This window comes from Lycorma delicatula, chromosome 8 (assembly GCF_047948215.1).
Source record: "Lycorma delicatula isolate Av1 chromosome 8, ASM4794821v1, whole genome shotgun sequence".
NCBI lineage: Eukaryota > Metazoa > Arthropoda > Insecta > Hemiptera > Fulgoridae > Lycorma > Lycorma delicatula.
This window is the reverse complement of record NC_134462.1, coordinates 97006244-97019054: the sequence shown is the minus strand read 5'-3', so window position 1 is coordinate 97019054 and position 12811 is coordinate 97006244. Positions and strand designations below refer to the sequence as shown.

Genomic DNA, 12811 nt, shown 5'->3' with positions numbered 1-12811 from the left:
AGATTTTTGGAATTCATATTTTTTACATCTGCTTAAATTTCATACACCTGTCCGTATGTATGGTCCTTTTTAAATTTAACACAACTTTTTTAATTTTTGGAAAGTATAGAAAATCTGAAAAAAGGCTGAAGTGGAAAATTAAACTTCAGCACAACGGTTTACTGAGATACTTCCAAACATCTGGATTATATAGACAGATTCAGTTTTAGCATCTTTTAAATATATACATCATTTATATCTTTCGAAACTTCAGAGTCCCATACTTTTGTAATTTTGGTGTGATTTTAAATCAGACAAACCATGCGAAACACACAGTAATGAATTTAATTTATAAGTATTTAAAACCAAAAAATTTACGTTTTTCATACTTTCAATAATTAAAGACTCTCGATTAGGTGTGTGCTATGCACAAGCAAGCTTTGCAGCTAAAACAGCCCACTGAATTCACCTGACTATCATCTGAATGTGGGCAGTACAGTGACTGTATTGCAGGCATATCTCTATTTTCTTCAAAAGTGCTACCGTAATTAAAATTTGAATCTATTATTGTGTCCATTAGAAATATTTAATATAAGTTACTGTATTTTACACCTCACACTACTATGATCTCAATAGGATAAATAAAATATCTCTCTCTTTTTCTGTTTAGCCTCTGGAAGTAAGGTATTACTTCAGAGGATGATATGTATGAATGTAAATGAAGTACAGTCTCAGGTCGATCACTCCTGAGAAATGTATTAATTGAAACCCAACCACCAAAGAACACCAGTGTCCATGATCTAGTATTCAAATCCGTATAAATGTAAGTACCTTTATAAGAATTTGAATCTCAGAACTCTTGACTTCAAAATCAACTGATTTGCAATGAGTTAACCACTAGACCAGCCTGATGAGCAAATGAAATATCCAGATCATCCAAACCTTCATTCACCCAGACCATGTTCAATTTACTCTATGTGTTGATATTTAACATACCTGTCTCGTTTATTATCCATGATGGAATGGAGATGGTATACATGTTTAGGGAAAGAGGTTTTGAGTGTGTGGTGTGTGTTGTGTGTGTGTGTCTGTTACCATTTTCCTTAAAAACTACTGAACTGATTTTGATGCGGAGTTTTGCATTACATAGGTATCACTTCAAAGCAGCTTCTTAGACATGTTTTATGATCGTAAGACACCAGCGGGCGCTGCAGAAGATGTGTTTCTCTAAAACGGCTGGGGCGATTTTGATGTGGTTTTTTGCATTACCTAACATAGGTATCGCTTCAGAGCAGGTTCTTACGGTTACACTACTCTACTGCAGCGCCCCCTGGCACTACAATAGAGTATTTCTTCAAAATGGTTTCGTAGGTTTTTAAATTTTTTAATTTTATCACTTGTTTACTTAATGATAATAGTCCAGATAAACTCATTTTCATGCAGACTAATTCAGTTACAATCCTTTATATAGTATAATTACTATTTCAAGGTAATAATTGAGTAAATTAAAAAAAAAAAAATCATTGTAAGTCTCTCCCAATATTAATGTTTGCAGATTTATCACACTGATAAATTAAAGAACAGTAGAACTTTGTAAGCTCTGTTTGGTGTAAAGTTTAATCAAATTATAATGATGTTACTAACTGTAGGTTGAAAATTAGATTTTCTTAAATAAGCCGGCTAAATTTTAAAATTATTTAAATGAACTGTTAGTTTATTTAAAAATAACATTTGACGAAAAGTACAGGTCAGCAAAACCAATACTAAAATCAGTAATTAGACTTTAGGTAAACCAATAACTTATTTAATTATTTATTTATATTTTCATTTGGTGGAAGTGCACAGTTATAAACCTAAAACTTATTTATTAAACTCGACTTGGATTTTTCAAATATAATCTTTTCTATTTCAGTGGATTGAAATACTTTAGACCAACAGCATTTTGTTTTATCTTATTTTGATATAAAGTTAATAGTTTATAACAAATATTAACAGACATCCACAGATCTGCAATTCATTTTAACTTAATTTTTGCTTTAAGTTTACATATAGAGTTTAGACATTTTTTTACTGTATGATCTTTGATTCAGTACAATAGTTTGATTAAGAACAGTAATTAATTCAATTCCTTTATCCAATGTAGATATTTCAGAGGCTGAAATCATATTTTACAAAATGAAGGCTATGACATAAGGTGACTTAACATACAATTTATTTTAATTCACCTTATATTCTTCAAGATTAAACACTATAATTCCATTTGTTTGTAATGTAATAGACATAGTATGTAACATAATACATAGTAGATTTATAGCATTTTATCTTCTAAGGAAGATATTTTAGAAAAACTTAAAATTGGATTTATCACAAGCAGGTTCAGAGAAACCTGTTATCTATTAAAAATTATCTTATTTTAAAAATTGTAATACATTAGTCTAGATTTTACATTTTTACATTTAGTATTACAGTTCGTATAAGACAAATAATAACTTATTTTTTTGTTGAAAAAGTAAAACAAAAAAAAACCAGTTTATTTAATTCAAATCCTTTCAGATTTATCCTTTTCTGATTCAGCACTTAGTATTGAATGTGAATGCATTTGTATAAAAACAAAATACTTTTTTTCTTTTTCATATCAAAATAGAAAAAAAAAAAAACTTTAGTAGTAGTAGTAGTAGTATTGGATGTTAGCATCTAAATATTCTTCATCCATATTTGATTTTCTTTGAGTCAGAAAAACAGTTTATATTAGACTAACGTAATTTATTAAATAATTTTTTTTTAATTTCAATGAAAAACAGATAGCCAAAACTACAAAATAGGCCATAAATTATGTACACAGTGATCAATGATTTAAAAGTGATTTCTTTAAATTCAACTAATATTCTATCAAATTTAACCTTTTCTAGTACAATGAAAATGCTCAGTGTACTAGAAATCTGTTTGTCTTATTCAATATGAATGTTAACTCTTTAATATTAAATCAAGAGAATATAAAAAAATAGTCATCACATACTGTCCTGGATTCCTATCGGGTCGCATACTACTAAGGCAACTGATGCTATATCCAGTGCATTCACGACATATGGTACAAACCATACACAGATCATGTTTCCATTTATGAGTGCCAGGTGCACACATTGCTTCTTGCACATCATCCCATTCTAACTCATCCTCTTCACCTCCTTCTTCTTCCACTGCTGTTTCCATCGCTACAATGGTTGCTGTAATAAAAACAATTTAATATGCAACACACACCTATAAAAACATAATATTTTCAAGTAGATATAAACAGACTTAGCAAAATAAACTATTAAATTTCTGAAAGCTCAGGATAAATTACAATAAATATAGAGCAATCCAGAAGTTAGGAACAGGGTGGATCTATACATAACCTACTCAATTTGATTGGACACAACTAAGAACCAATGCCTACTAACTGATCTTAAGATGATTTACAGGCATTATGTGAAATAAGTAGTAAACATAATCAGAAAATATTTTATTTACACTGTCTTATAATTACAACAAAAAAAACTGTATAAATAAATTTACTGTCAATAATAAAATTAACAAACAAAAATTATATGATAATGAATAAAAAGTAAAAACAATACAATAATAGTCTTATATGGGGCGTAATGTTCAGGATTGGACTTTTTAACTTTTTTCAAAAATAACAACTTTAACAAAAGTCAGATCAAGCTTCGTCAAGATTCCTTGTGGAATCACCTTACTACATCACATCTAGAGTTGTAACTCAGGACCTAGTCCCATCACAGAAAACCCCTTGACAATAAAGCATGAAAGGTATTTTAAGGAATACTCTACCAGCTGAACGAAACACCAGAGTTCAGAGAAGGCAGCACTCAGATAATGTGGGCTGCCACTTAGAAGATAACATGCAACTGGAAGCATTGGAATGCCCTAACACTACACACACAAACAAGAACAATGCAAAATCAAACTGAAGCAAATCATCTACATTTTCAAACAGATTGGAAACTCACTCATGCAGTCTGGAAAACTAAAAATAACTGATTTAATGGATCAACATAAAATTCTCATCACGGGACTGCACAAAATAAGTAACACCGATCAGGACACCATGTAATCTCAAGGACATAGGCTCTACAAAGATGTACCTGGAAAGAGAGAAATGAAAAGTGCCTCACTATTTGGAAGACGCTTTTTGGTCAGCCTTAAATAATAAACTCCATACAAGAATTCAAGTCACAATCCCCAAGAATCTCAACACTTACCCTAAAAGTATTAATAAAATCTATACCATAATAAATGGCCACAACTCCCCCCCCCCCCAATAAAAACAAATTTAAAAAAATAACAATCGTGGATAAATTGAAAGACCTGGTCAACAATCTTAAACTAATCCACAACTGACCCCAATAAAATCCCGTAAAAAGCATCAATGGTGGCACAGTGAATACAATGAACAATGCAACTATTCTAAGAGACATCAAGCATGGCTTTTTCAACAATCCCAAGAAACAACCTTTCAAAACCTAAAAAATAACTCCAAATATACAAACCCCCGATCCTACTATGAAGGATGAAAACCATAATCTTGCCCATAACAATAAAGACAACGTGGAAATCCTAGTTAAATATTTCAATAAATTCCTAAATTGCAAAGAATAGACAGAACTCCTAAATTTTGACACCACATCGCAATAACAACACCACCTGAAAACATCAATCTTTCCACAATAAAAGAAGTCTACCATCCCTGGGTAAGATGAAGAATTACAAATCGGTGGGAGAAGATTGACTTTGTAGAGATCTGTAATCATGCAGGAAAAGTAGCAAAAATCACCCTTCATCAACAGCTTCTCAACATCTGGATCAAAGAAGATGAATCTGAATCACTACCAGAACACTGGACGACAGCCCTCATCCATCCGCTACACAAAAAAGCTGACAAAACAAATCCTAACAACTACAAGACACAAAATACAAAATTCTTTCAAAAATCATTCTCGAAAGGATCTGTTTACAACTCAAGAAAGAACTAGGAGAGTACCAGGGAGATTTCAGACTCTGTAGGAGCTATCCAGACCAGATTATGAGTCAAGCTAATAATGAATTACAACAGAAAAAGAAGCATAGACGTGGAAATAATGTCAAGAAAGCATAGAATTGCATCCACAGAGAATCCCTACTAAAAATTGTAAAATACCTCGGACTACATCCCAAATTAATAAATGTGATAAAACTGAGACTCAAAATATAAATGCAGAAGCCTACTGCAAAACTCTATATAAGTTATGGCGCGCCATTCAAAATTGGTGATGTGGGCGGCTGACCAACAGCGTCGTTTTGCTGCACAATAATGCACATCTACATGCTGCGGGTCCGACACATGATTTACTGAAAACATTTGGATGGGAAATTTACAATCATCCACCATATAGTCTGGACTTAGCTCCTTCTGATTACTATTTATTTGGGAAATTGAAAGAAGTTTTGAGTGGTAAGTGATTCGTGGGTGGCGATGAACTTAAAAATTCTTTTAATCAGTGGCTAAATGGACTGGTGGCAGAATATATTATAATAACCATATAATAAAATACCTAATAAGTAATAAACGTAATCCGTCTTATGGGTACAATGTGAGTGGTATTTATAAAATTGAATGTAATGATTGTGACCATATTTAATATTGGTAAGCTCACTAGATCTTTTAAAATCAGATTCATGGGACATTTTAGAAGTTATAAAAAAGGTAAGCTGGCTTTTCCAAATGTATCATATCATTTGATTAAAAATAAGCACACAATATCAGATATTCAGACAAACTTAAAAATACTAGAAATTAAAAAATGCAATATGGATATGAATAATAAGGGTGTTGCATTTTAGAAAGGTATTATAAATATAAACATAAGAATAAATTTAATATGATCAACCTTCAGACAGAATATGAAGATGATGGTATTATAAAGGCTGTAGTAGATAGCACCACTATCTGTTTTGATAATAATATTGAGTAATTAATCTTCTAACCTGGTTAGTAAAGTAAATTCAGTGTAACTTCTAGTGTAAAAAAATTTTAGTTTAATTTTTTAAATTAATTTTAATATCAATTTTAATTAATTAATCTTTATAATTTTTAAATTTTACATTTTGTTTTGATTTATAATTTAAAATTTTTAATTTAAATAAAAGTTTTTTTAAAATTTTGTATAAGCTTTTAAAGTATGATAAAGTAAAATTGAATTTAATAGATTTTAATATGATTTAATTAGTTTAAAAAATGTTTAGCATAAAAAATTAATGAATAAGTGATACAATATTATACACTGCGAGTTCATGTTTTTTGAAATATATATAAAGGAAATGCAGCTGATGATGTGAATTAAGTTTGTGAAAGCACTTCTGCTTGTGTAATGAAGTACGGTAAGTAATCCTACTTCAATTATTTTGTACTTGGGTTGATCTATTAAATATAAATTTGTATTGGTACAGAGGAGTAAAAAGAGTATGGCTCATAAAAGAATTGATTTTAAAAAAAAATGACACACACATATACACACTAGCCGGTAGGTACTTGCTTTGCTCCCCATTTCCATCTGGTCAAGGGCTCCCCCCCGACCGCTACACTGCTTGTTATCCTCGTGGTTGGGGAAAAAATACTATACACTTTTGATGAAAAATTCATAACTTATTTCTGTTGCCATGATGACAGAAATATAATAACAAAGTAAAAGGATTGATATTTTTTTTCTTTATGAATATCACATTTATTATTTATTTCACAACTTCATTTGCAAGGGAGCTAGGGGCCTTATTCTATGGCTTAAAACCTTCCCTAGCATAACACTAATGTATCCTGCAAATTTGAAAGCAATTCATCTGGTTAGTTCTTGCATGATGCCAAAACAAACAGACAAACTTTCTGCTTTATATACAAAGTAAACAGTTTTCAAACCACAATTAATTTCATTTTAATTTTTTTGAAGATTGATGGGTATACAGATCTCCCAAAAACATCCTTTAAAATTCTTTAAGGTAATCTATAATTGTATTAGAGGATATCATTTTATTTTATAAAGAAACACAATAATATCAAACTAATAACATTACATACATGAAGTACATACGAAAAAAATATTAAGAAATATTTATTACTAAGGTTAACAAGAAGTAAAAAGAAATAAAATTTCAAGAAACACAAAATCAGACACTATGTTTAAAGAGTACTGCTTTATATAAAAACAAATTAGGCAAAAAAGAAAAAAGTTATAAAAATTTTAATAAAAACAGATGACGGCAGACAGATAAACTAAGAAATGAAGTAGTTCCTTTGGGTGAATGGAAAAAGGAAAATTTTTTTTTTTAGATTTATGCTAATAGGAGAGAAAAGCAGATACTGATAATGAACCGACAGATTAATTAAAAAAAAAAAAAAAAATTAGTATTAAAGTTATCAAATACGAATATGGAAAACAGTAGGGCATACCACAGAATAAAAAATAACTGATACCAAAATGTGCAACAGGAATTATCAAATATCAAAAGAATCGGTCAAGCATTCTTGACAAGATATAGTCGCAAAAAATTTTGTTATTGAAAAGAGAAGTATAAAGAAATAGAATAAGAAAAATATGTTAAATAAAAAAATATATCTACCTACAACAAAATAACTCTTAAGTGATAATGAAAGGATCTTTTTAAAATGTTTTTTATAGATAATCTGAAGAGTAATCCGATTTTTTTTGTTTCATTTTCAAATTTTTCATACACAGAAATGAATAAAAAATAAGATACACAGTACCTTCCTTAACTTGAGATGCAAAATCTCTTCCACACTGTCCTTTGTTATTGATTCCAAATGTATATAAATGTCCTTTATTAGATAATACTGCGGCATGAGCTTTCCCGAGAGTAACTTGGATGACATGAACGTCCTTGAGATCAGTAACCACACCTAAGTTACATAATAAATATAGCTTTATTCTTATGAATTACAAACACACTTTGATGAAAAAACATAAAAGTTTATGCAATTAGAAATAGAAATTCTCTCCTATAGGCTGCTGTCAGGAATGGCATCAAGCCTTGTAAAACTCATTTAAATTTCCTCCAACCCTGAGAAAAAGGCATAAATAATAGTATTCTTTAAAAGTATTTTAATTATCTGCATGTATGCTGTAAATATAGAAGTAGTAATGATTAATATCAAAGTAGTTGCATAAAGTAAATATAATTAAATTTAATCTCTTTTTAATAAAGATATTTATAAATTTAATAGCGGACTAAAAGTGTAAAATTTTATACTTAAACGAGACTGTAATTCAGTATTGCTGACAACAACAAATAAATAATTATAATAAAAAAATTTTTTTTAAATTAATCCAAGAATATAAAAATAAAGTGTGATGCTATTCTATCATTAATTAATTTATATACAACTTTCATTATAAAAAATGTTAGTTTAGCTGGAAACTAAATTAAAACTTAAGTTAGCTGGAAAAAATTTAAGATGAACTTTATTTAAAAATAAAAATTAGAATCATTGTAATAGTCGGTAATGAAGATTAAAAAAATGGTAGGCAAATTAAGACATTTTTTCCTCTATTATGACCGCATAAGATCACTTTAGTCAGTCCATTATCTAAGGCTCTTCAAAGGGACAGTTCAGGCCTTGCAACCCTCCCACTACTTTTTCATATGTTCTGCTCGCTGTGCCCTTTCTGGTGTTGAAAATGTTCGTGTTGGGAGTTTCTTTCTTGCGAGTGTGAAGTGCGTGTGTTGTCCTTGATTTTTTTGTTTAATTTTATATTGTCAATTTCCTTCAGATCCTCTCTTATCTTCATCTTGGCTTGGTTGTTTTCCAAGTTGAGATTGTACTAGCTGTTTCAGAAGTCTCAAATCTTATATCCTCATGATATGTCCAAAGAATCCTAGTCTCCTCTTACACATGGCATCAGTGATAACTGATTTTTCTAACTCTTTGTACATGACATTGTTGGGCATGATCTAGCACTGCCTGACTTTCTGGTAATTTTTATTTATGGAGGTTATATACTAACTGTGAGAGTCCTTTATCTCACTGTCTTGGCGCAGTCCTGTTTTGATCTCAAATGGTTTCAAGAGTTTGCTTCTGAATTTCACTTCTGACAGTGTTTGTGAGAGTCAGGTTTTATCATATTTATAATTTGGGATGTAGTCTGAGGTGTCTTAGAATTTTTAGGAGGGATTTTCTGTGGACTGAATCGTATGCTTTCTTGAAGTCTACAAATGTTATCACCATGTCTATGCTTCTCTTTCTGTTGTAATCCATTATTAGCTTGAGAATCATGATTTGATCTGGTCTGGGCAGCTCCTCCAGGGTCTAAAATCTCTTTGATACTCACCTAGTTCTTTCTTGAGTTGTAAACCAATCCTGCCGAAGATGATTCTTGAAAGAATTTGGTATGTTGTGTCTAGGAGTGTGATTCCCTTGTAGTTTTTAGGATCTGTTTTGTCTGCTTTCTTATGTAGTGGGTGGTTGAGGGCTGTTGTCCAGTGTTCTAGTTCTTCTTTCATCCATATGTTGTCAAGTTGTTGATGAAGGGCAATTTTTGCTAATCTTTCTACATGAGTCCAGATGTCTACAAACGTATGATCTTCTCCTGCCTGACTGCCTGATATTCTTTAACTCACCCAGTGCTTGGTAGACTTATTTTATTGTGGAAGGATTAATGTTTTCTGGTGGTGTTGTTATTGAGGTGCTTAGGAGCTCTGTTGGTTCTTCGCAATTTAGGTATTGAAATATTTAGCTGGGATTTCTGTGTTGTCTTTGTAGTTATGGTCCAGACTATGGTTTTCATCCTTCATTAGTAGTATTGGGGGTTTGTATTTTTGGAGTTGTTTTTTAAGGTTTTGTAGTAACGTCTTGACTGCATTTTATTGAATTCAAAATGGAAAATTCAATACCTTATTAAGGTTATTAATAAATACAATGAATACGTTTTTCAGTTACTTCTTTCAACCTACATTTTGCCAAAAATTGTGACCCGACTTAAACCTCAAAAATGCACAAGAAATGTCAGCTTAAAAAATTTGAAAATAAATTAGCACTTTATGCCAAAGCTGTCACTTGAAAGAGTGCAATTGTAAATTAAAAAATTTCCACCAACTACACAAAATTATATAATATTTACATTTATGTTGCAGTACTACATGTACATACAACAACCACTAGCGAGCAATCGCTTTTTAAAGGTAATGAAATAATTCTCAAAATAGAAATAATAAAAAAAAAATTAGTGGTAATAAATGTGCAAGTGATTTGGAGTTAGATAAAGATAATCTACAAGTGGAATTTCAAAACTAAAACAATATTTTGAATTAATTTGAAAAATAAACATATCTTTAATCAGTTGATATTAACTTCCAACATTTGACATGAACTGATTTTTTTTAAATTTATTTTAGAAATAGATTAAAACTTTGAATTCAAAGAAAGAGAAGTGATTTTGTTAACTACTTATTATTGACTACTGGATGGAACTTATATTTCACTTATAGCAACTTACAAATTCATAAGTTCATTTTCTCCCATATCCAACAAAGACAATCTTTTATTATAAGTTTCTCAATGCATATATTATATATTGAATAAAATAAATGTTTTTTTTTTTTAATTAATAGAAGTAAAACGGTAAATAAATTATATTATAAATTAAATAAATTATATTTTAAACTGGAAGAAGTCTGGTGGAATGAATGGTTTTAAGTTCAGCCGGATATTTAAACTCACCACACAATTTTGAGATGATGGTTTTTCTTAAGGAATTTGTTTTAGGTGGCTCTTCAATGTCTAGAAAATAAATTTATTGCAAGATGCAATTGGATAGGCCAATACAAAATCACTGATCAGTAACAAGTGCTCCATTCTGGGCAAAGATATCCTGATTTCCACAGGAATTATGAACAGAATGAATGCTCAATGATAGGAAGGAGACCTAGAGGCACTCCTGTGGTTGGGGTTGTTTCATCTCATTTCATGGTCACTTTGCAAGTAATCCTTTTCTCGCTGTCTAACCCTTTCCATTATCAATAATCCTTCTTCCCTGATAGTGTTCTGTGCTTTTTTAAAACTTTTTGCCTAGTGGCCATACTTAGGATGCAGGACCTCTGTTTTATAACCAATTCATCACATAAGCTTAAAGCTTATACAATGTAATATGAAATAAAAATTTTGCAGCATATAAGAAATATGCCTGTTAAGGACTTTAACCTGGAACCTTCTAGATGAAAGGCTAAGGTGTTACAACTTCATCATAAAGGTAAGATGATTTTCATGGAGGTCTGCCTAAGTCTCATTCAAATTAGTGCATCTTCAATATTCATGTACGGTTTGGCGGAATGTGCAATATAAAATTTTAAATAAAATACATTTTTTTAAACCTTGATATTCATACATAAAAAATTCATGACATGAATTCAGCCTGATTCTTTTGTTTATTTATAAAGTGAAGAACCAAAAGCTGATGACCAATTGCAATACCTAATTTTAACAATAAATAATTCAGATGATGCCCAATTGCTGTTACCTTAAGCAACAAATAATGTGAATTTCTTTCTTAAAGCAATTTTTATGGTTAATAGTTACTACTTTTAATTGAAATTTAAAGCTAAAATATATTAAAAATGAATACCTGATGAGGGATCACAATGCGTTGTATCTTTTCCAAACATAATCAATTCTCCTTCCTTAGTAACAAGAGCAGTAGTTCCATTATTACAAGCAGCGTGCACTATTAATTGCCCCTCCACTTTAGATATTTTCTTTGGTTTAACTGCTTTCGGTTGTCTACGTGCTTTATCTGGAAAAAAAGAACTTAAAAAATTACTTTTTTTATCTAAATTCAGAAGAAACTTTACACTTTGTCTTACCAAGAAAAATTAGAGAAATTTGATAAAATGTAAGATTATAGAATTAAAATGACAAGAATTGAATACAAACACAATAAGCTAAGTGTGCCCCCTTCCCATTTTTCCAACACTCCATAATTGTTCTCTTCTTTCTGGGGTATAGAGGTGGACCCACCCACATTTCATCACAGGTGACATTACGGTAGATAAATGCCTTTCCTTCATCCTCAAAGCGATTCAGAAGCCACGACAGATGTCTTTGAGGACATTTCTCTGTGCCTCAGTAAGAAGACTTGTAACCTACCTTGCTGACACATTGCCGTATCAAAGAGTGTCTGACAACATTGTATGCACACTCCCAACACTTATGACAATTTCTGATGCAATTTCAGCGACAGGCACCTTCTACAAAGTCACAAAAGGTCTGAATGTTTCGTCATTAACAACATATTTGGTCTGCAGACATTTTATCGCTCTCCATAGTGTCACAGCCACTTCAAAATTTTTTTTGCCCAATCAAACACTTCTTTTTTTTTTTTTTGATAGGGTTACATCTTCAACTTTGCCTAGAGTCGAGTCAAAATTTCAGAGGATTTACCACCTTTACTGGCAAGAGATCAATTTATAATTTGTTGCATAACAGATGATAGTATCTCCTGCTCAGACATTTTGCTACTGACATGGGAATGTGACCTATGGGCATGGTTGGTTGCTCCCCTCCATACATACTACTCACTTAAATTGGGGTTTCCTCACACACGCACACATACCCATACCCACACACATACACACAATATCATATAAGCCTATGGATAAAATTTTGTGGCTCTATAATCTCTATAACTACTAGATCAGTTATAGTGAAATTTAGATAAATGTATTATATCTGAATTTGTGTATGTGAAAATTTAATGAAGTCAAAAAAAGGATTTTCTCCATTATCTGTCAC

General features: G+C 30.9%; 1 protein-coding gene across 1 annotated transcript in view; it reads right to left on the bottom strand.

Annotated features, from left to right (window-relative positions):
* Positions 1-12811, bottom strand: part of LOC142329500 (E3 ubiquitin-protein ligase MYCBP2-like) — a 145412-nt gene that overhangs the window by 77893 nt on the left and 54708 nt on the right. Inside the window, exons 11-13 of the mRNA XM_075374174.1 lie at positions 11646-11813; positions 7775-7927; positions 2996-3203 (exon numbers count right to left, since the gene is read on the bottom strand). Coding sequence (XP_075230289.1) covers positions 2996-3203; positions 7775-7927; positions 11646-11813 — 529 coding nt within the window. The remainder of the gene's footprint in view (positions 1-2995; positions 3204-7774; positions 7928-11645; positions 11814-12811) is intronic.